Source organism: Camelina sativa, chromosome 16 (assembly GCF_000633955.1).
Source record: "Camelina sativa cultivar DH55 chromosome 16, Cs, whole genome shotgun sequence".
Classification (NCBI taxonomy): domain Eukaryota; kingdom Viridiplantae; phylum Streptophyta; class Magnoliopsida; order Brassicales; family Brassicaceae; genus Camelina; species Camelina sativa.
In genome coordinates this window covers 2,884,182-2,908,582 of record NC_025700.1, presented here as the reverse complement: position 1 = coordinate 2,908,582, position 24,401 = coordinate 2,884,182, and the positions used below count along the sequence as shown (strand labels likewise).

The window sequence follows — 24,401 nt, the reverse complement described above, 5'->3', positions numbered from 1 at the left end:
ATGCTCTGCCCATGCTTTGTAATCTGTCGATATAGCTCTGGCTTCTTTGTTTGCTGGCATTGTTCTGTGGTTTTGAATACTACTAGTTCAGAGTCACTAGAAGATGTTTATGTTTGTTTCATTGGATGCAGGCGTTGAATCGGTATACGAGTGGGAGGGAAAGGTAAGTAGGGATCAATACATGAAAATCTTTCTGCAGAATATTTTTTATCCCAAATGATGATTAAACCCTCTTTATATCCATAAAAGACCGAGACAAAACTTAATTCGTAGTCTGTATCACCTGCTGTATACAACCTTTATTTTGCTTGGAGCATTGTTCATCTTGAATCTGGGCTATTTATGCTAGCTGATCTCAAACCTTTTGGCTTCAGGTTCAGAGTGATTCCGAGGAGCTCCTGATAATCAAAACAAGGCAATCCCTTCTAGAGTCTCTAACCGAGCACGTCAATGCAAATCACGAATACGAGTAAGCATTGTTCTATCGAGTAATGCGACTGCCTTGCCTTTTCCTTAGTAATCACATAACGGTAAGTTGATAAACATGGTTTACTTCTTTCCCTAGTGTGCCAGAAGTAATTGCATTGCCCATCACTGGTGGGAGCGACAAGTATCTAGAATGGTTGAAAAACAGCACAAGGAACTGATATCTCGACGTCTCGTAAGCTGTCCAGCGGGGTCGGTCAATGGCTTTGTAGTTTGTAGTATTGGTTTCCTTTACATTTCAACAACCTCTGTATTAAAAATAAAACGTCTGAAAAATAAAACGTGTGAAGTGTAATCCTGGACCAGTTCGTCAAATGACATATTGCTTAAAAGATTTCAGCTCAAGTGCTTATACAGCACATCTTTGATTCTATCAGCAACTCACAGATCAAAGAAAATTGACTTTGTTGATTTTTACAGACATCATTAATACAAACAAACTGTAACATGTCATGTGCTTTTTAAGCTACAGAATCAGTAAGTGGAAGCTGAGACAGTTGCGTCTCCTGTGTCTCCCGAGCCTTAATCTTCTCATCGGATTTAAACTGTCCATAGAAGTAAGAGACGGATCCCCAGAGGGAGAGAGCCAAAGCGACACCTTTCCCCGCCTGAAACTTCTCCTGGAAGCAAATGACAGCCAAGACCACCGTCACCGGAAGCAGAGCACTAACCATAATTCCAGAGACCAGAGACGATACACAGAAGATCAACCCAATAGCTCCCACGAAAAACGCTTGCCAGATCACGGCCGTGAACACAACCACCACATAGTACAAAGACTCTCCAAGCTTAAAGTCTCTTGCCTCTCTTGCTATCACCTGCCAATAAATTCAAAGATCCCAATTCTTGATTAGAAAATGCATAAAAAATGCAAGCTTTCCTCCTAAACATCTTCCTTTTAGGGTTTCATAAACAATTCAGAGGTACCCTCCTCTTGGTTTAAAAAGTCAAAACTTAACGCAAGGATCTTCGTTTTTGATCAAGAGCTCATATTGTACCTTGAAATCGCCAGCAACTAGCATCCCCACGAGGCAAAAACAAGTGGCAGCAAAGCACAAGACCATCTGGAACTCGAGCACGAGCGTATACGTGACTCCTTGACGAGATTTCTTGTAACTAAGCTCCACAAGAGGCAATATAAACGCGTAGAGAAGAGCTGCACCAACGGTCATAAGGAACCCAACAACGTACTCCTTGTGTGTCTCGTTCGCAAGCTTGTCGCTATCGGAGTTAATGGCAAGGACTACGGCACCAACAGTGAGCAAAACAATGGCGTTTATAGTGAAAGGTGTGAACTTTTGCCTCACCATGAAAAAGGCAAACAGAGCAGTGAAACCTAGCTGAGCGGAGATGATCAAAGACGCAGTTGAAACAGGGATATAAGCTAATCCATAGGAGTAAAGGTAATTGTCAAAGCCCATGAGCAGACCAGCGACGACAGAGGCGATGAAGAGAGGAGGTTTCATGAGGAAAAGTGAAGTCTTTTCTTGTTCTACAAGGCGACGACGGCGGAGGAAGGAGAAGAGAAGAGGGAAGAGGATAAGAGGACAACCTACAGTTTGGAGAAAGCTAGAGAACCAGATCCTTTCGCCACCGTTGTGGAAGTAGAGACGCATCATTAGAGGGCCTCCACAATTTCCAATCGCTAGGAACATACAGTTTATGATTACACGAACGCTCTTCATCTTCACCATTTTCTTCTTACGCCTCAGCTAATTATGTGCTTGTTTAGAATTGGCGTGTCTGGTGTCGCATCAAAGAAAGTGTTCAGACTTCAGGTAGAAAGAATATGGTAAGGCTTATATACACACTAGTGGGCGGACTAAGGTTGGCCATTATTTTGCATTAATGTATACCTGTTCTTTTTCGTCTCCACGATAGTGATGACCTTTTTCCCCAAACTTTTGTTTTTCTCTCTATATATATAATATATTCACCTTCTAAATCATTGTAGAAATTTAAAAGTTTTAGATATTTTTCGTACAATGCATTTATCATTTACACACCTTTTTTGTAATATGTTGTAATCTACCAAATTTAAATTTAAAAAAAAAAAAAAGAAAAAAAAAACGGTTGTCGTTTGTAATTGTCTGAAGTAGTGAGTTTTGTGTTAGTGACTTAGTGAGCAATTGCTGTTTCATTCTGTATAATTGCGAAAACAATAATACATTTTAGATCGTGTACAAAACTATGTTCTTAAATTGGTAAAAGAAAGACTGGTAGACTTTGTCGCTTATATGCTTTTTATGGAACTTTGATATTGACAAGTCGATAATATAATTGATCCAAACTAAAAATCAGTGAAGAGAAGAGATCAGATCAAGAGAAAGACCGATTCATTCGTATTTTTTTTTTCTGTCAAAAATACTATTTATGTGACACTTTCCACTATTTGTTCTATTATATATTTAGATAGCATATTTTATTATAATTTTAATAAATCAAAGGTCTGGAACAAACAACATTAACTCCACTTCAGTTATCCATTTTACAAACCAATGATTTGCTATGAGATCGATCATATTATGAAGAGAACGACATCCCTACATAAAAAGTTATTTTAGTGAATTTTATTTTCCTAAGTGTCAGTTCTATATCCATTAAATGACTTGGATAATCTACCACTAACTTACCCCCTAAAAGAAATTTTGATTTTATACTCACTTAATTTTGTTTTTTTTTAATGACAAACCATTTTTGACAAAACCTTTCTTCTCCTTTAGTTAGAGTTTAGGAACTGTATTCATATTCCTCTTAACCTTCATACCAAAAAATTGAGATGGTATAACATACTGGGAGATATTTCCCTAACTTTTCAGCTACTTCCACCATTTTTTAAAGTTATACCACAATATAAAACAACAATAAAACAATGTGTCAGTTTCATATTTAAATTATGATCCTAAGTGGTATTCGATTGTGCCCATGTGGGTAAATAAAATTCCCTTAACTACATACTAGATCCATAAAAACAACAAATTAGCAATCGTCACTTTCTAGTTTCTAGATCAAACTGGTCATCAAGTTGCAGAAGAAGATAAATGACGAAGCATCATTAAGTCTTTGGCAGCTGTCTTATCTCTTATCAAACATATATTGCTATAATACTATTTGGAAGAATTTGTCTCATAGTTTGTTTTGTACTTCTTTTACTTTAGTTTAGGAGATATGTTTCAAATACTGTTTAGTGTTTGGCACGATAGATTCATTTCGATGGAGAGAACCAGTCCAATGAGAATGGTCTATTATATGTTTTTTGGGTGTCTTTGCTATTTCAATTATACGTATATAGCAGCTTTAGCCATTTAGTTCTTGGATGCACTTAGCCTTTGGTAGCTAAGACCATTAGGTCATGTCCAATGGATAGAAATATATTAAGTTGCTCAAATATAATATTTTATTATTTTTAATTATTTATTTAAATGAAAAATGAAAAATAAAAAGTTAAACCAATAATAACTCAACACGTATTAGATACATGGTTAGCAACTTTTCTCAAGTTGCTCCATTGAGCAACGGTTCTGACTCTCTCACCTTCTTTTAAATATTTTATTATTTTGTTTTTGCTGAGCAAACCCTTCCAGCACCTCCCACTGGATTTGCTTTGCTAGTGTCTAGCCAGTAATTGTATCGTGATTATTTCATAAACCCTACAAAATTTTATACTAGCCTTTACTATTTAACCGGACAAGTTCATCACTAATTTTGCAAACCGGTGTGATCCCGCAGACTCATCCGGTTCTGAACCAGACCGAATCTGAAGATTTTGTTTTTTTCACTGAGATGACAGTAATTTTCATGAATCTAATAAGTTTTCAATGGCAGCGAACTCTGCTGCATACGAAGCTATAGTTCGAGCAGGTCCTCGTGTAAAGCAACTTCAACAGGTTCATGCTCACCTCATTGTAACGGGTTACGGTCGTAGCCGTAGTCTCTTGACAAAGCTCATCACTTTAGCTTGTTCCGCTCGAGCCATCGCTTATACTCACCTTCTCTTCCTCTCTGTTCCTCTTCCCGATGACTTCCTCTTTAATTCAGTCATCAAATCCACTTCCAAACTTCGTCTACCTTTGCATTGCGTTTCTTACTACCGTCGTATGATATCTTCTAACGTCTCTCCGACTAACTACACTTTCACCTCCGTTGTCAAGTCCTGCGCTGATCTCTGTGCCTTGAGAATCGGAAAAGGGGTTCATTGTCATGCTGTGGTTACTGGGTTTGGTTTGGATGCTTATGTTCAGGCTGCTTTTGTTACTTTCTACTCAAAGTGCGGTGATGTGAAAGCTGCACGCCAAGTGTTCGATATAATGCCTGAGAAGTCCATTGTGGCGTGGAATTCGTTGGTTTCTGGGTTGGAGCAAAATGGGATGGCTGAAGATGCGATTCGGGTGTTCTACCAGATGCGACAATCAGGGATTGAACCGGATTCAGCTACGTTTGTGAGCCTTCTCTCAGCCTGTGCACAAACTGGTGCCATTGGTTTAGGCTCTTGGGTGCATCAGTACATTGTCCGTGAGGGTCTTGACCTGAATGTAAAACTTGGTACTGCGTTGATTAACTTGTATTCTAGGTGCGGTGATGTTGAGAAAGCCCGGGAAGTATTTGACAAGATGAAGGAAACTAATGTAGCTGCTTGGACGGCTATGATCTCTGCTTATGGTACTCATGGCAATGGCAAACAAGCAGTAGAACTATTTGATAAGATGGAAGATGATTATGGTCCTGTCCCTAACAACGTAACATTTGTTGCTGTTTTATCGGCCTGTGCTCATGCTGGACTTGTTGAGGAAGGACGTTCAGTCTACAAGAGAATGACCGAGAGCTATGGATTGATCCCAGGATTGGAACATCATGTTTGTATAGTAGATATGCTTGGGCGGGCTGGATTTCTTGACGAAGCTTATAGATTCATACATCAACTCGATGCTACAGGGGAATCAATTGCTCCAGCGTTGTGGACAGCGATGCTTGGAGCTTGCAAGATGCACAGGAACTATGATCTCGGGGTTGAAATCGCCAAGCGTCTCATAGCTCTTGAGCCAGAAAACCCCGGTCATCATGTCATGCTCTCAAATATATATGCCTTGAGTGGCAAAACAGATGAAGTATCACAGATAAGAGATGGAATGATGAGGAGTAACATTAGAAAACAGGTCGGCTATAGTGTAGTTGAAGTCGAAAACAAGACATATATGTTCAGTATGGGTGATGACTCTCATAAAGAGACTAAAGAAATTTATCAGTATCTGGAAACTTTGATGAGCCGGTGCAAGGAAATTGGGTATGCACCAGTTTCTGAAGAAGTGATGCACCAAGTAGAGGAAGAGGAAAAGGAGTTCGCACTAAGATACCACAGCGAGAAGCTGGCTGTAGCATTCGGGTTGTTAAAAACTGTAGATGTGGCCATCACAGTTGTTAAGAATCTGCGCATCTGTGAGGATTGTCATTCTGCTTTCAAGTACATTTCTATTGTATCCAATAGGCAGATCATAGTGCGAGATAAGCTTCGGTTCCACCATTTTCAAAATGGTTCTTGTTCATGTCTGGACTATTGGTAAGGACGACAACATACACACAAACACGAGTGTTTAATTTTTATTATACAATATGGTACATAGTTCTTGCAAAACTAGAACCCTTGGATATTATACAAGATGAGATTATCATACAAGATGAGCCTATTTTACAGCAGTTTTATTCTCACACCTTGAAGTACAAAACATATTCTACATGGGGAAGGTATTACCCACCTCGCAAACTGATATTATACAGCAACTATTGGATGTTAGGAAGATGATATGACATCAGAACATAACCGACCTTTATGATTCCAGTTCAATCCTCTTGGCCGCAATCAACTCCAATCTCTGAGAATGCTTCCACAAGTTTTGGGTAGAGTTTGGAGAGCATGATCTTGAAACCGGTGGAATTTGTGGTTGAGCTTTCGTGCATGTTCACTGATGATCCTACAGGGACACCTTCCATATAAGACTTGCACGCAGCCAGAACATGCTGGGCCCGTTTTGTGAAGTGATCCTTCACAAGCACCTCAAAATGCTACAATGCAAGATCACAGAGTTGATTAAAAAAGGCCTCTTCTGGTAATTTTCATTTTGGGTTGAATTGTTGCAAGTTGCAACAGAAGCATACCTTTGGGCGCTTGCGGAGTAATGAGATCATGGATTTGCAAGTGATGAGGAATGCATTCTCATTGTAACTCACTGAGTTTTTCTCTCCCTCAGCTCGTCCCAGCTGCTTATCATAGCCAGCTTCGTTAAAGTAAGGCTTCTCATTCAGAACAAGAGCCTGAAATGAAAGAAGAACTTGAAGGATGGAGGAGCTCCCCGGGTTCCATACTTCAGTGCCAGAGCCATTCCATGTATTCAGCAGACTCAGGCAGACTTTTCCTGACTCGTACAGGTTAGGATTTAGTCGCATCCCACCTGAATGATACTGTACCATCTGTATTCATAGAGGGAGAAAAAAAATTAACAATGTCATTTTTTTAAGTCCACATAACACTTTTAAACGACCAAGAGTTGCATTTTCGATCACATGATAGTGCTATAAATCTGGAGTCGGCAAGAAACAGAAGTTAAAGCAGTGAAAAAACTCACTGGTGGCACATGAGGATATTGAGGTGGAAGCATAATGTCGAAAAAGAAAAGTCCATCGTGGTATGGTGTTCCAGGGGCACCAACTAGGGCTGCACGCAGTAGGTCCATCCTTTCCTCATACACACGCACGTATATTGTGTCTGTTCATCACAAAAATTGAAATTCAGTGAGTTTATAACCGATCACAACATCAGAACATACCATAACTGTAAACCATCATTTGGCCAAAGCAAAAAACCCTGCATAGAGAATATATAATAAGTAAGAAAAGAACTAACCGGGAAGATTTGCCTCCAAATTGCTCCATTCTTGNAAGGCCTCTTCTGGTAATTTTCATTTTGGGTTGAATTGTTGCAAGTTGCAACAGAAGCATACCTTTGGGCGCTTGCGGAGTAATGAGATCATGGATTTGCAAGTGATGAGGAATGCATTCTCATTGTAACTCACTGAGTTTTTCTCTCCCTCAGCTCGTCCCAGCTGCTTATCATAGCCAGCTTCGTTAAAGTAAGGCTTCTCATTCAGAACAAGAGCCTGAAATGAAAGAAGAACTTGAAGGATGGAGGAGCTCCCCGGGTTCCATACTTCAGTGCCAGAGCCATTCCATGTATTCAGCAGACTCAGGCAGACTTTTCCTGACTCGTACAGGTTAGGATTTAGTCGCATCCCACCTGAATGATACTGTACCATCTGTATTCATAGAGGGAGAAAAAAAATTAACAATGTCATTTTTTTAAGTCCACATAACACTTTTAAACGACCAAGAGTTGCATTTTCGATCACATGATAGTGCTATAAATCTGGAGTCGGCAAGAAACAGAAGTTAAAGCAGTGAAAAAACTCACTGGTGGCACATGAGGATATTGAGGTGGAAGCATAATGTCGAAAAAGAAAAGTCCATCGTGGTATGGTGTTCCAGGGGCACCAACTAGGGCTGCACGCAGTAGGTCCATCCTTTCCTCATACACACGCACGTATATTGTGTCTGTTCATCACAAAAATTGAAATTCAGTGAGTTTATAACCGATCACAACATCAGAACATACCATAACTGTAAACCATCATTTGGCCAAAGCAAAAAACCCTGCATAGAGAATATATAATAAGTAAGAAAAGAACTAACCGGGAAGATTTGCCTCCAAATTGCTCCATTCTTGCTGGACATTCTTCACCCAACTCTTCGTGAACTATATTAGAAGTGATTCAGTAAAAAGTGTTATTTAGCTATATTGAGTACTAAAAGAATGTTAAGTATTGGTCCCATACCTGAGATTGTGCCAACCCATTATCCAAAGAAAGGAAACGATGATCCGAGCAGTCGTTAACCATATCAAACTGTCTAAATCTCACAAGTTCCCTGCTGCTCTCTAGAAGAGTTGAGTCCAGTGTCTTGGTAATTTCTTTTCCTTCAGTAGGTAAGTTGACCATCGTGGCCATATCCACTTCACCTGAATTTGATTCAGAGATGTCATATGATTCTGTTACTTCTTGAACAAGGACCTCAGAGTCACTTTGATCTTCAGAATCATTGCAACGTGAATGCGAAGTGGAACTCTGAGAACCGAAAAGGCTTGATGCAAGGTTTGTGATAAATCCAATGGCAGCTTTTGGAAGGAAAAATGAACTACATTCCGCAATGTTCTTGTTGCGGCCTTCACCAACACTGTAGAGCTTCACCAGACCCTGAACATACATGCATCATATAAGTCACCAAGGATATAGAATAAAGTCCACTGCTGGCAATAAACTAATATATTCTAGGACACCCAAAAAAATATGAGTTAGTGATTTACCGTTTCCTGATGGTTTGAAGATGCTTCATCTGATTGACTAATCTTCTGACTTAGATCTTGAACAGTGCCTTCCGAATTTATACTGCCAGAGTTGGAAAATTCAGACCTTTCCATCCTCCAAATTTCACATGGTGCAACCTGAAAAATATATATTCAAGAGAATTTGTTTCACAGCATATATATAACTTACTGCTACTTCAATGGAGTAAACTTTTCAGCATATAAACGTTGATTGTAAACTGAGAATTCTTTGAGTAGTATAAGTAGTATAATACATACCTTACTAGTAGAACCATTGGCCCATTTCACCTCCACGGCACCATTTTTAAAACCTGTAACAACACCAATACTTGACAAATAATATGCACCACTGTAGTCACTCTCTGTAAGTAGGTGTTTGGTCTCTGTAGCGACGATTTTATCTGCATTTGAATCAGTTTTTCCTTGTGGAAGTAACCTGACCACCACATCGCTGAAACAGAATCCAAAATCAGGGTGTTCAAGCAGTTCATAAGAACTGACCATTTCCTCCATCTGCTCATTAACACAACCTGTTGCTTCTTTCTCCACCTGTGTTGTCCATTGTACCTTCACAGTTTGTTCCTTTGCATTAACAGCCTTCACAACTCCCCATTTTGTGCTGTTGCAGGTTTCCTTTTCCACAACAAACTGTTCGGGCCAAAAATCATGAGCATTAACAGCACCAACAGGAAGCAGCTGTTGGGAATCAACTCCCAGACTGCAGCTACCATCTTGCCACATAACATCAACCTTCATCTTTGTCTTCGTAATAACAAAAAGCTCATCCAAGCTTGAGCTCTGAATATTTCTGTTAAACCCTTTTTGGAATGTCTTATGGCATTCGTTGGGATTGTAGGCAGCCACATATGGAGTTTGTCGCTCTGCTGTATCCGAGTGAGAAGAGCTAGGGAGTATACACCAGTCACCAAGCTGCCAACTTGCATGAGAAACACAAGGTAACAAAGTTAAAGTCTCAGGATTCTGCAAAGCTTGAGGTGCAGTTAAATTCCGATCACCACCCATTACGATGGAGGCAACCCAATCGACATAGACAAGTCCTGCTTCTACAGCGCAAACAGTTCCCATAACCTGGTTCTCCCTCCAGTTCCCGCATAACCATGTTGTTGATCTGGGAGCATGTGCCAGCTTTACCTGAACTCTTTGCCCTGGGTAATAAGAATACAGAGAATCCTCGAGCAAATTTGGGGGAATGGCCACAAGTTTATCTTGATCGCTTACAAGGACCTCATAATTGGAACCGTCGTCGAGGGTGACAGAGACACGCTCAACTATTTTGTCAACCCTTCCAAGCCAAGGTCCGTTAATCACATAATCACAGAGTGAGATAGAACGCAACTTTTGAAGCCTCTTGGTATCAACTTCCTTTATGATCTTACCATGAGTACTCTCGAGGTTGACAAACATGTCAATGTTGATAGCCCTGCCACTCTGTCCTGATGCTTCAGTTGTGGACCGCACAATGTCACCATACATAAATCCCCTCTCGAAGGACAAGAACTCATCGATTTTTCCAATGGTCTCTTCAAGGTTTGAGAAAATGTTCTGAGCTCGTACACCATAAGAAAACTCAACTTCTTCGTGTTCACTGCTACCACTGTCGCTGGAGCTATCCCAATCAGAGTCAGTAAGATCCATAGTTTAGATGCCTGCCATGAAACTGGATTTTGGTCAAGTGCTCAAAATACCAAACAGAACAAATGATATAAGAATTGCTGACAGCCATATTAAAAAAAAAAAAATTGAATTGCTCTGACCTTGATGAGAAATGCTTCCGTGCAGTCTTTCTTAACCAATCCACTTACGTTTATAGGCGCGTAAGATGACTGATATGGACTAACAGCAAAGGTCTACTGAAACTACAGACCGTGATGAGATCTGGTCGACTAAGATAAAGATAATAGGAGTCAACTGTAAGACTCGGATAATGCCAAAGGAGATTTGCTCGAACTGGAGATAAGGTGAGCCAACTGAGGACTCTGAAATGCCAAAGGAGATATGCCCAACGAATGGACTGAAGTTTCCAGTTGGATAAACTTCAAAGGGGAATCCAATATGTGATTGGAGTTCCAATTGCCAAAGGAGATATGCCCTAGAATGAGGGTGGAGCTTCAAACCTCAAAGAAAACTTGAAAGGCTTAAAGTTGAAGTCTCCAAAGTGAAGTAACTTGTATCAAAGGCACCTAATGGGAGAAACTTCACTTCTGCTACTGCTGCTTAATTTTAACTTTTGCCAAAGGAGATTTGCCCTAAAGGAGCTAGGATCCAAAGTATATAGAGGAAACAAGATAGAGTTCACACAAATGAAAAACGAAGTGAGGCAAAAAGATCGGTGTCTTGACAAATCATTCACGCATATTCCCACCAATGCGATAGTGAGACCATCATGATGACATGTCGTTAATTGCTCATGTGATGTAAACTAGATTTGCCTCCATCACTCAAGAATTTCCATCGAACCTGCAAAAGTGTCATTTGTTTCTTATTTAGAATCTGAGAGCAAGAAGAGAAGACAGAAGAGAGACAATGAATGCTTCTTAGAGCTCAGAAAGCCATGATCAGAGCAATCATTCAGCCTAAGAGAGATTACTTCATTGTAAACAGAAGAAGGACAAAGTTGGACTTGACCATTCGGGAAAAAAGCATGGAGACTAAAGTAAAACAGAGTGAACACACAAATCCATGATATCTCCAATCCGGATCAGCTTCAATTATTTTGGATGTAAAAGGTTTGTCAAAACAAAATCTAAACCAAGGCTGTATGTAGAAAGCTACGATTAAACAAAGATTCATTTGAAAGAAGAAAGCATGAAACAAGTTTGGTAATTTAAAGGGTCATCATCTCCAAAATACAGGGAGAATCACAAAGGTCTTAGCTTTCTACTTTCTAAGTAAACCATGCTTGAAAAAGACAGTAAAAGTTACGAACTTTGAGAAGACCCTTTATCTTAATTCGCAAGGTTAATAACAAGAGATTGATGAAACAAGGAGGAACGTACCATGAGAGAAGCGTCAGGCTTTATACACAAACGCGAGAAAAAGAAGCCCTTTTTATAAATCTCAATTCCTCGCCTATTCCTCTCTAAAGCGGAGGAGAAACAGTGAGAAATCAAGAAAATGCACAGACTACTTCCTTCTCCCTTTTAGTCCCAAGAGTCTATAACGCCATTAACAAACCTCCAAACCATTGCAAAAAAAAAAAAAAAAAAACGAACACTTTTAGGCACTCTGTTTCGGGGTTCTCTCAGCTCTGTTTTTTTTTTTGCTGTGGTGGTTTGGGGTTGGTTGTGTGATGAGAATTGAGAGAGTGGTGGTTAGGTATCACATCGAAGGAAGGGGGCAAAGGCAAAGATATATTCGGTGGAGAAGAAGAGAATATACCAACAGTATCAGTAGTATCCCACACACAACACATCACTCTCCCCCTTTTTTTCTTCCTCTCCTCGTCTTCTTTCCCTTTCCTACCCATCTTATTTTAATTACTATATTTATTTATATTTCCTTAATATTAACTACTACTACATTATTAGGAAATTTACTTTTTCAGAATTTTGAATAGCTGTTTTTTTCTTACAACTAAAACCAAAAACAACTTCAAAATCCACCACTGTTCAAGGCTTTATTATAGCCAAATCAACAGTAGAAAATTAGATATGGTATGTAAGAGGAACAAAAGAAAAGAAAACATAATTGATCGATTCATTAGCAGCACACACATTATTCACATACGAAATTAGTAAGAATTTCATATTAAATCGACAAGGTCTGATTCATAGCAAATCTATACTACATAGAGTAATCGAATTTTGGTGGAATCGATCGCACAAGTTGTGCTATAACCAATTGATTAAAGACATTTTCCCATATACATCCATGTTTTATTATAAGAAATTGCTAATGCTTAGAGTTGATATATAAAGTTTGCTATATAAAATGTTTTTATCTTTAGAATGGATCTAAAAGCAACCAATTTGTCTCTTTAATAATAGTAATTTATTGAACTTCAAGACGGTGAAAATGGTTCGTCCCCCTTTTTCAGAAGATGCCATCGACAGCTAAATAGCATGAGCGGCCCGTGTTCTATCCATTCATATTTAAAATTGTTTTTTTTTTCTTTATCAAGACAAATAATAAAAATAAACCATACAAATTTTGTATAGCTGAATCTGAAAGATCAAACTTCAGTTTTTTTCTTTCTTATATATTCGATTTTAGCTATGTACTTATATGATTAATCGATGTATGTATCATTCCAATTACGCAGAGTTTTGTCACGTGTCCTTTGCGAGGGTTAAAGGAAGATGAACATTTTTAGTTTTCGAGTCATTTAGATTTAGTCAACGAGAAGATGGGGAAACATACACTTCCATGAACTATCAAAACGACTTTTAATAGTCATCGGTTGGCGTTAGATGTGGATAATACAATAATGTCAAGTGCCACTTTTTTTCTTCATATCCATACACATTTTTTTCTTTAAAGGATTTCACATGTCTAACTTAGCGCTAAATTGCTTTTGATCAGTATAATTATAATTTACTGCAGGGAATCAAAATATTCATAGTACATTTCATGACCAAATCATACAATTTTTATGTAAATCTAAATTTTATGTAACTTACCATTCTAATAAATACACAAAAATGAAGCGTTAACGTTGAAATTAATATCTTCTATTATATATAGATAAAACTGTTTTTTTTCTTTTTTTCTTTTTTGGATTTACTGAGCATGTTTAGTATTATGATATTGGTACATATATATGTAGGGAAATAATCAAAAATGTAATTAATCACTTATTTCTTATTGAACTATAGTTGTGTTTAGTGAGCTAACAAAGTTTGGATTATATATTGAGAAATTGATGTGTGCCACATTGACAATTTGTGAGAGCAACACCCGAAACTTGCAAACAAACTCTAAGGTCAAACAAATAATATTTGAGTGGGGTTATGGAAAACTTGGATTGATTTGTGACAAGATGCGACTTCGTTTTTAGGGCTAGTGCTTTTTGATTGTTTTTTTGTAGACCAATTGATAAATTGGCACGTGTGAAATATATGTACTTTAAGGTTTGTTTGGGTCTGACCACACAAAAAAATGTCTGTTAGAGTAATCTGGATAACTTGCGAACGTTGCTTTTTATGCAAGCTATTGTACCACTCTATGCTAACGTAGTAACGTGTGCATCCTCCTAGGTTTTGAGCCAAACGACGTCTTGGTTTGATTACTTGATTATTTATAGAATGTTGGAACTTGGAAGAATAAAAAATCATATACATATATAGTTGATATAATACCGACACCAAACAATATAACCCAACATTGATTTGATTTAAAACTTCTTTATTCGTTATGTTTTAGCAAATCAGACCGCACGAAACAAACTATTATATGTTTAAACAAAGATATATACAAGTTGTGAATTGATATGAGTCATATTCTTCTATTTAATAAATTTGCTTGAAGTAGAAATTTATGGATGGGTTGGTTAATTAGTGATTGTGTTGTGTTGACAACGAATAAATGGTTACAAACTGCAAATTCTGATGATGCGAAATATAAATACTATATATATATATATATATATATATTAACTAAATAAAATGGAAAAAGTGGAAGATTGATGAAGATGTTTATCCTAGTTGTAAAGGGACTTTTTAGTATAATTATAATTAACTATTTTAGGAGAAGGGCCTTACGAAAATGACTTGTTCCTAACTTCTCTTTACAAATTGATTTTCTTTCATTTTGCTTTTTGTAGTGTGCCATTTTTGTTTACGCACTTGACTCTTATGTCCTCTTCAATATATTGGTGCCCTTGTGCTCATCCAAAACAGTATCTAATTAAAATAATCGTGGAATGAGAAAGTGTTCTCTTTTTCAACATATTATTGAAGCAATTAATTCGTTACAAGGAAATAAATCATCTGATATTTGGAACATTACATAAATTTATATTCAAAGGGCGCACTAATTAATGTGATAAACAAAAACTAAAAGACAAACACACTTGCTCATACGATATAGAGAGAGCAAGTGTATTTTTTAAAAGTAAAAAAAAAATATATATATCTAACTTTATATGAATGATTGATGATGTCAATAGTATTATTTGCTTAGATAACCTTGTACATCAAAAACATATGACGCGATCTGGTTCTGGTTTTATAAAATGTATGTTGCGTGTGTAAAACATAAAAAATGCTCACGCACGGCCGGTCATGTCGTTTTTATATCGAGAGAACTAATACATATATTTAAACTCTTCAGGTCGTGATTGTTTCAATACGAGACTGTTAGAAAATTAACTATAATAGAGATTGAGTTAACGGTAATCTTGTATTACTGTGGTAAAAATTGCACCCATTTGTGTATAACGGTTTTCTGAGAGGGCAAATTAAGACGGTAGCTAGTGATACAAACAATAATAATTATTGAGCAGCAGCCATGCTTTTGACATTACATATATGGGTATGTGTTCATCTATAGATCTAAGTGAATAGAATAATAAGAGTGCGGCAAATTGTGAAGGAAGTGGAGAAACTGTTATGACAACAGATTCCATTAGCACAATGATTTATTTTAAAGTGGAACCTTTTTTAGTTTTCACATTTTAATATTACCACTTTTGTCTTGTAATTGTGCCATTTTGAATGGACACAAACTCTGTTTAGTTTATTTATTTACTTCGGTGGTAAAGCTCTTTACCCACCACTTGGACTTTGTGGACCGTCAATATTGCTTCACTACCCAAAAAAAAATATTCTAATTTTCCCATTATATCTCTTAACTTTTTTTTTTCACGATTCAAATATTTTTAACTATATGGTTTTATGCACTTTCTCTAGTACTATTTTTAGACATGAAATCTTTCTTTTACTACTAGACTAGATCTATATTCATGAATAATTAACCTAATATGGTCCTGATCCTTGAACTCGACTGTTTGGCCAGTAAAGTTCGATTCTTCTTCAAAATCTCTTGATCTGCTCGATGATATCTCTGCATTGTTGAGGTTTGAAATGAAAAATAAAACTGAATATGTACCAAATGCAGAAATGCTCATGCTTTAAACAGGCTCGATTCTAGTCTAATTGAGTTCTCTTTTACATAATTGGACAAAATATGAGACTTTTTGTTTTGTTTTTTTCCCTCAAATTGTAATTGGGCCTTTTCTTTTTGTAGAATAGCTTGGGTCTTAGCCAGGCAATGACAAACTTTATTCTGTCTTAAACTCTTGGCTACTTTTTATTTTATTTTTTTGGTCGTCAACTTTTTAAAAAATATGACTAAACGATACCGTTGAGTCCCCTTTACAAAACACAGTCACCCTTCTCTCTTCAACTCATTTCTCAGATCAGAACAGTGCCGTGTAGCTGAAGTATTAATTTCTGAATCCATATTGTCATTCCCCAAACGTTAAGTCTAGTAATTCGTATTATATGGTTATTACTTATTAGCAATTTTGATCAGCAAATGGCGAGGATGGATCATAATAGGATTTGTGATTGGCAGATAGTGTTTTTATTGCTCAATAATTTTCAAATTAAGGGGTTTCTGTTGCTCATGATTTTCTAATGTATCAATATATATATATATATATATATTTAAAAATACTGTTATTATATGCTCGATCTTCTTTTGAAAAATAGCATTACAACAAGTGTTAAATATGAGAATTTTGATGTACAAATTAAGAAATATGCTGTAGAATATCAAGAGCAGGTTACCAAAGACCGAAGTGATGATACACATACTCATCAAGAGGTGGATACATGTTAAATTACAAATGATCTTTGCTTTTTAGATATTAAAAAAAAATCACAAACGGACACACAAGTAACGGAAAAAAAAAAAGATCAATCAAATAGAAAGATTCTTTCTGTCTTTGAAGATGCTTTCTGATCATCACAACTTCTTTGTCTCTCCATCCTTGTGTTTTCCCTTCTTTGGTTTGACGAAACAGAAGCACGAACAACAAGGGAGCTGAAACAAAAACTTCATCTTGATTTGGAGTTTTGGATAAACAGTACATCGATATGTCTGCCTTTTATATTTGATTTTAAAGCTTCTATAATTCCTATTACAGTTCTTTTTGGGTTTCTCTTTATTCGTTTCTGCTTTTTTGGATGCTTTTCCAACCAAGTTGATTCTCCCTTGATAAGACGATGCTTCATACCTCTTGTTTGGGGCAGAATCATAATTTATATAATGCATGATTTGTTCACATCAGGATGCATAATTTATATTTTATGTTAAGTAAAATAAATCACGTATAGTAAATCCTGTTCTAGTTAGCTAGGTTAGAAAGTGTCAAGGGTTTCACGCTTTTCAATCCTTATTATTAGTACTACTGTATGATGTTTAGTACCTTTGACAAAAAAGTAATAATATGACGTTTAGATTTCATGTGAAGAAAAAAAAAAAGGAGATGCTAACCTCAAACATTTTCAAAATGAAAAGTTATAAAACACTAAACGCACTAATAATGGATTCGGCATAGCATTTTTCTAATACTCAAAAAAATCTTAAATTACGCCCTTAAGTACCTCTTATACAACTGAGCTAATGATACATGTCTACAAAAGACTCATTTAGCAGTACAAACAATTGGGAATTTTATACATACAATATATATATATATGCATGTGTTTAAACGAGTTCATGACATTTTTATATTTTACTTATAAAACTATATATAAAAAAGAATTATTACCTTTATAAAAGCGTAAAACCTGAATTAAATCGTTGGAAAAAAGAGATTAAAACCAAATATTTGTTTGAACACATATTTGAAGGTGATTCGACGAATTAAAATGTGTAAAAAAGACACACAAGCATGCAGGAGGAAATAACTCCTCAATTAGCCCTAAGACTTGTAAAGCTAACTGGAACATTTTAATTAATTGAATATTTCCGTACAAATTTGGACTCCCGATCGAAGAGGAGTGCCACATATAAAATTAACAAATTTAAACTAAGAAATGAACGACGTGAATCAACAAAAAAAAAATTATCCTAAAAAAAGATCCAACGCTTGAAAAACGAAATTAACAGCCACAAAAATAAAAAACAAAAACTTACACTCTGTCTTGGCCTTTTTTATCCCCAACAAAAGCATCCCTCATTTGTTCTTCTGCGATATCACTTCTATTTCTCCCTCCTTTCACAAGGAAGGGCGTAGAAGAATCCACCATAATAGCGCTCTATAACCAGAATTAAAAAAAAAAACATTTAAATCTCACAATCAAACAAAAGAAAGAAAACCAAATGGGTATCAAATTCTTGTTGATCCTTGGCCTCTTGGCCCTGGCTGTAGTCGCCGAATCAGCCAATGCCACATGGGGACTGACCAAATCTTGTGTCAATGGCCAAGGTTGCATTGGAGAGGATGATGAGCTTGAGTCCTTGATGGATTCTGAGACCAACCGGCGCCAACTAGCCGCGAGGCGCAGTTACATCAGTTACGGTGCCCTCAAGAAGAACAATGTGCCGTGCAGCCGACGTGGCCGGTCTTACTACGATTGCAAGAAGAGGAAAAAGGCTAACCCTTACAGGCGTGGCTGCAGCGTCATCACGCATTGCTACAGGCAAACTTCTTGATCTCAAGAAGCATTTATACAAACAATATGATTGAAGAAGCGAGAGGGCAAAGAATGCAAAAAACAAACAAAGTGAATGCAAACAATACACAACCAGTTCTTCTACGTATAGTTTCTTGATATTGCCACCTTTTGTTCCTCTTAACTATCTTTAATCATCTTTTTCATTTTATTTATAATCATGGTGCGCATAAACGCTCATTTCATATGTTGTTCTTCTTTATATATATTTATGGAGAAATTGTTGTATTTTGCTTGTGTCTATAATTAAGTGGTACTGTTTCCATACATTGTGCTATGTGTTAAATACTAAACTTTGTATATGTACAAAAAAAAAATTGTTCAGAACTTGAAAAAAAGAAGGAATTATTGACGATATTTGCATTGTATCTTCAAACATACGTCATAGTTGTATTTATACGACCGTACGTTATAATTATAATCCAATAAGACCACTTGTTTATTATTATGATGTCATCAAGTGGTTGCAACTTGTAAGTACGTACTATCCTATTTTAATAGTTTCAATCATAAAATCCGAGAGATAAACCAAAATTTTGTAAAGATATGCATCAGGATTACCGTATGGGATTATTCGGTTCTTCTTGCATATGCTTTCGCCGAGCCAAGATTCTCCGAAGTAGTTTAAACTTTTACCAAAAAAAAAAAAAAAAAAAACAAGAGTCTCCGAAGATGTACCATTGTATAGTCTCTTCCAAAGAATTTACAATACAGAAATAAAAGAGAAGATTAGGGCATAGGGTATGAGCTTTCAAAAAGTTTGATAATATATATGATGTTAAACTTCACAAATTAACCAATCTACAAAGGATATAGAGAAAGTGAATCAGAATTGTCATTAACAGCTGGAATGATGACAACTGAAATATTCACACCTTATATGAGATTTACAAAACTATCTGAAAGAGATAATATATGGATCATACAATGAGATCTAGCGTCTTACATGTACTTAATTAACAAGTAAATTCAATTTACATTCATCGGTAGAATCTCGCAAAGGTATTTCTCTAACATGTGACAATAACTTTTGGTCTCTAAAAGATTTGTGAGGTGACATGTATTTGTGTAACAAGAAAAATTCATGAAGGAACTTGACATCTTCTGCAGCTCTTTGGTTAACTTTTGGTTGCAATAAATCCACAAAAAAATAACCTGAACAAGTCTATAAAACAATATTAAATGAGGAGAAAGGAACGACATATTCATTAGCGAATGATTTCAGTTAGGTGAGTTTATTCGGAAAAGTTCAAGTTTTATAACTATAATTCTCATTACTCAGTTGTCACACCAAGCATTATAAAAACTTGCTCCATAATATAATAACTTGAGCTACAAACAAAGGCAAAACTAGGGCTCACGAGGTGAAGGAAACAGATAGAGAAGCCGGGGCTCCGGATCCCTCAGAGTCGTCGACGGTGACGGATGCAAGTAAAACCCTTTTTCCTTGATCGCTCTCTCTTCCTCGTCTGAGCTCGGTTTCGGATAACTAGGGCTGTGGCTCAAAGACCCGCATCCACAAAACGGGTCAGGCATGAGAGGGGTGTTAGGGCTGAGAGCCTGAGACGGGAAGTTCAAGATGCTGGGAGAGAGAATCTTGGGTAACCCGGAGTGGGTCGTGTTGATCTTGAGAGCATGCTTCGTCGAGTTGCGACGTTCGTAGAGGCGGAAGGAAGAAGAGTGCTTCTTCTTGGGGACGGCTTTGATGGGAGGGATTGAGTGAACGGAAGAAGAAGATCTCGGGTCGGGTTTGTGGGTGTTGGGTTTCTTGGAGATTCCAGTGAGCATTTGGACGACTTTCTTGAAGGAGTTAACGTCAGTGTGGATATAAGTGGTCTGATACTTGTTGGAGGGTTTAACCCGTCTGGTCGATGTCGGAGTGGTGATGCTTCGTGGTGACTTCTTCTGTGCGTCATCTCTGTGTCCCAGTGAATTCTCCATTGAAGCAAGCATTTGAGAACTACAAGAGGTTTCGTGTGTTTTTGTAGTTTTTGTACTAGTTCAATGAAGAATAAAATGATATTGACTTTGAATATGTTTTTTTGGTAAGGCAGCAAATTAATTTTTTTGGAACTAAATAGTCAAACATTATTTATTTATATTATAGTCATATTTCGTTTTAAATTTTTAAAAATAACTTTCTATTATTTACAAAGGTTTTATGAACTATTTGTCACGCTCTAGATTGAGATTGATGTACACGCGGATCCGTAATAATAAGAAACTAGCAACATCAAAATTCCCAAGCACATCAATCTTAACATAGAGCGCGTGACAAACACCTGATAGGATCTGATGACTCTTTCGTTCTCCTATGATTTTCATAGTTGTCATTTACCTTGTTGAGAAAGTTTACAAATGAGTATCTAACCATAGATATAGATTATGAAGATTATTAGTCAACACATTCATTACATAAAATCTTGTTTTTTGACCACAAAATCTTTTTTTTTTTACCCACAAAATCTTGGTGTATGATAAAATTGCATATAGATTCAAAAACTCTCCACGACTAACAGATGAAGATGATATGATACAGGTGTTATTACTTGTTAGTTACACATAAAATACCAAAGTGAGTCATCTGTTTGGGCCCTAGCTTATGGAACTCGGTTTTTGGGCTTTATTAGTGTGTGAAAGTCATCTCTTTTCTTTGTCACGTTTAGCTTTGGGGTTACTACCACTCCTGGCTGGTCCCTCTTGAGAGGCTAACCGTGGTCTTTGTACAAGGGCATCTTGATGATACTCTTGACTATATCTCAACAGGCCAAAGACATTGATTTTTGCTTCTTCTTACTACTACACTAGGCGTGTTTGATTGACCGGTTAAATCTATGAGACTATGTTTTTTACTTGATCAACTTAATTAAGTAATTGAAATACTTTATGAACAGATTAATCATCACTGATTACTAAAAACTTTCGATTATCAATTTTGAATCACCACTAATACACATAAAACAAATCCATCAAAACAAGCTTTTAATTAAAATCTAGAAACATTAGAGTACAAACAAGCCAAAGCTATCGCTGATAATTGTCTAGATCCAACTACTCTGTAGAATATGAATTCACATTTCACTATGTGAGTTCCATGGTAACCAAAAAAAAGACAATCATAAACCTGTAACCACTAGGAGATGATTACCATTAAAGTACCATTACATAGTCGACACGCCACACATTACATTTTGACAGCTAGACAATTCATAATGCAAGCGTTTCCATCAAGCACGAGATTATACCACTCTACATTTCCCCAAATATCTCCTCCTTCGTACCTTTCCACCACAATTTGAGCACACCAAATTTCTGTAGTCTCAGTCAAGGCTATTACTTTCTGCAAAAACACAGCTAAACTTCTACCGTAATTCACAGTGCATGACCATGAACCATCATCAAGTAGTCCTAACTCCACACCCTTCACCACTCCCCAAGCCCTTTCCTTTAGATCATACGCTCTTAAACAATTCTTACGAACATCATAGTAGTACAATACATCGTCTAAAACGCATGAATTTGACCACTCCTTAGAGTGCAAGATCCGGTCTATTGTGCATGTACCTTTCTTAGGTTCATACACATAGCTGTTTTGATAACTCCTCATGTAAATCTTATCCGCCGTCTCCACGCTACTAAGCCACCTCTGGCTCACATCCCAACCAGCTGGCCTTTTTTTCGTAAACCCCCACGTTTGTGCTTCAGTATCAAACACCATGATCCTTTTAGATGATGATTTCAGCTTCCGGGGACGAGTATCGGACCCTCCAATCACATATATCTTCCCATCCACTAGTTTGGAGACCGAACACGCGACCGCCGTTGGCATTCTGGCGAGAGGCTGCACCGTGTGAGATACACAATCGATACGTGAAACACTCGGTGTGATCAACCCCCAGTGGTGAAATCCACCCATGACATATATACTCGAACCTGAGACCACATAGCTTCCATGTAAAGGCATGGGAGGGAGTGAAGGGATAGGGACTAACCAATGGTTGTTGTTGGGTTTCCGAACAAGAGTATACCAATGTATAGCAGACGTTTGGTTCTTAGAGATGGCAACATAGAGACTGTGGTCTTCGTTGCCTAAAAGAGATCGTACCATGTATATCTCAGGCGATGTAACGAACGACCGGAACTTGTCTGAAACGAGTGAGAGAATGGGATGGTAACATCTTGGTACACGTGCTACGCAATCCAAGATGAGTTCTTCGGGAAGTGAGGTCATCAGTGATGGNGTGAAGGGATAGGGACTAACCAATGGTTGTTGTTGGGTTTCCGAACAAGAGTATACCAACGTATAGCAGACGTTTGGTTCTTAGAGATGGCAACATAGAGACTGTGGTCTTCGTTGCCTAAAAGAGATCGTACCATGTATATCTCAGGCGATGTAACGAACGACCGGAACTTGTCTGAAACGAGTGAGAGAATGGGATGGTAACATCTTGGTACACGTGCTACGCAATCCAAGATGAGTTCTTCGGGAAGTGAGGTCATCAGTGATGGGCGCTCCGATGGATGGTTATCATCTGCCCCAACTTCGGATAACATCTTTTTATTAGATAAAAAAAACTTTTGATGACATCTCTCATATTTTTTTGAGAGTCAAATCAACAACTTATATTAGTCACATACTTGGGATTCCAACTTTTATAATCGTTTCGCAAAAGGTGAAATATTAAATAGGTTTTCAAAGGAAATTAAAATATACCCAAGAATTGGCAAAGAGATATATGGTAGAATTGAATATATAGATAGAAGGGAATCCAATGAGATCTTTTTATGCAATGAATTGTGTGATTTTGGAAGACTGTAATTAAAGTGTAATTAAAATATTAGCAAATCTATTTATAAACATCTTTCAAAAAAAAAAAGAAGCAGATATTTATCATGCTTTTGGCAAAAGATATATATGTGTCAAAAAGATGTATATGTAAGTTTGACAAAGTCAATTAAATTTATATATTTTGCCTAATAATAGTTATTCATCTTTAATTGGAGATATTATCCTTTTTTGTGTCTCTTATCTGTCCTGAGATCTAAAACATAAAATTATAATAATTAAACATGAAATTATAATATTTTTACTAAATATAACTAATCTCATAGAGTTTTTTTTTTCTTCAACTCACTATACAATAATATGACAAAATTACAAAGATGACGGTTCCTAAGTCGAAATCATAGATAACATTTTTATTTATGTCAAATTTCTTAAATTAGATGTTTCGTACTAAAGAAACCAATGTACAATTAAGAAAGACAATCATTGTGCGTACTAGTTGCTCAACACTTGTCAAAAATTTCGTTAACTAAGAAAATCTTTCAATTTAAAGAGAAGAATGGAAAAGAAATTTGAAAGTAATTGTTTTGTTTTAATGTGTTGGGCGTCCGAAATTTTTCTATGGTGTTTTCCTCAGTCATCAATTTGGGTTTGGCCTTCGACTTAGTAAAGACTTCAAACGATTCAAAGTGATATATATCAACAATTTGTGTTCATCCGTCTGGTATATATTATTTTGCCGTTAACATCCACAAAAATATATTCGAACTCTTGTTCTTTATTGTTTGGGGTCAGGAAGACACTCAAATTTTTAAACTCTTAGAATGGATTTAAAAACAAAAGAGTTTAACATGTAAACGTCACTTTTTTTATTAAAGAAGCAAATTAGAAAGACACTAACATAAAAGCCCATACAAAGAAACCCAAATCCGATACATGTAACACAATCACTAAATTGTGTTTGAGCCACGTAATCAAAGTTTGACTAGTTATTATTAAAAACATCTCATTTGGGGCAGGCAGGGTCGAATGCGAATGGACCGACATTGTAAATACC

At 36.8% G+C, this 24,401-nt stretch overlaps 7 protein-coding genes across 7 annotated transcripts; 3 read left to right on the top strand and 4 right to left on the bottom strand.

The window, feature by feature from the left end:
- Nucleotides 17-818, top strand: LOC104749491 (protein CutA, chloroplastic-like). Its single transcript, XM_010471133.2, has 3 exons — nt 17-163; nt 375-469; nt 566-818. Exons 1-3 carry the CDS (start codon nt 104-106, stop codon nt 645-647), a joined length of 237 nt encoding a protein of 78 aa, XP_010469435.1. The 5' UTR covers nt 17-103; the 3' UTR covers nt 648-818.
- LOC104749489 (purine permease 2-like) lies at nt 793-2,356 on the bottom strand. The gene is made up of 2 exons (XM_010471132.2): nt 1,485-2,356; nt 793-1,304 (listed from the first exon to the last, which is right to left on the bottom strand). The coding sequence occupies exons 1-2, from the start codon at nt 2,178-2,180 to the stop codon at nt 948-950; spliced, it is 1,053 nt and encodes a 350-aa protein (XP_010469434.1). The 5' UTR covers nt 2,181-2,356; the 3' UTR covers nt 793-947.
- Nucleotides 4,086-6,177, top strand: LOC104749487 (pentatricopeptide repeat-containing protein At2g33760-like). The gene has a single exon (XM_010471130.2). It carries the CDS (start codon nt 4,305-4,307, stop codon nt 6,042-6,044), a length of 1,740 nt encoding a protein of 579 aa, XP_010469432.1. The 5' UTR covers nt 4,086-4,304; the 3' UTR covers nt 6,045-6,177.
- Nucleotides 6,056-12,324, bottom strand: LOC104749488 (probable ubiquitin-conjugating enzyme E2 24). Its single transcript, XM_010471131.2, has 9 exons — nt 11,932-12,324; nt 10,690-11,392; nt 9,173-10,581; nt 8,894-9,031; nt 8,367-8,783; nt 8,224-8,287; nt 7,946-8,085; nt 7,479-7,790; nt 6,056-6,543 (listed from the first exon to the last, which is right to left on the bottom strand). The coding sequence occupies exons 3-9, from the start codon at nt 10,568-10,570 to the stop codon at nt 6,322-6,324; spliced, it is 2,691 nt and encodes an 896-aa protein (XP_010469433.1). The 5' UTR covers nt 10,571-10,581; nt 10,690-11,392; nt 11,932-12,324; the 3' UTR covers nt 6,056-6,321.
- LOC104749486 (protein RALF-like 19) lies at nt 18,041-18,786 on the top strand. The gene has a single exon (XM_010471129.2). It carries the CDS (start codon nt 18,206-18,208, stop codon nt 18,536-18,538), a length of 333 nt encoding a protein of 110 aa, XP_010469431.1. The 5' UTR covers nt 18,041-18,205; the 3' UTR covers nt 18,539-18,786.
- Nucleotides 19,875-20,545, bottom strand: LOC104749485 (VQ motif-containing protein 13-like). Its single transcript, XM_010471128.2, has one exon. The coding sequence runs from the start codon at nt 20,509-20,511 to the stop codon at nt 19,909-19,911; it is 603 nt and encodes a 200-aa protein (XP_010469430.2). The 5' UTR covers nt 20,512-20,545; the 3' UTR covers nt 19,875-19,908.
- LOC104749484 (F-box/kelch-repeat protein At4g38940-like) lies at nt 21,508-22,792 on the bottom strand. The gene has a single exon (XM_019238303.1). The coding sequence runs from the start codon at nt 22,787-22,789 to the stop codon at nt 21,743-21,745; it is 1,047 nt and encodes a 348-aa protein (XP_019093848.1). The 5' UTR covers nt 22,790-22,792; the 3' UTR covers nt 21,508-21,742.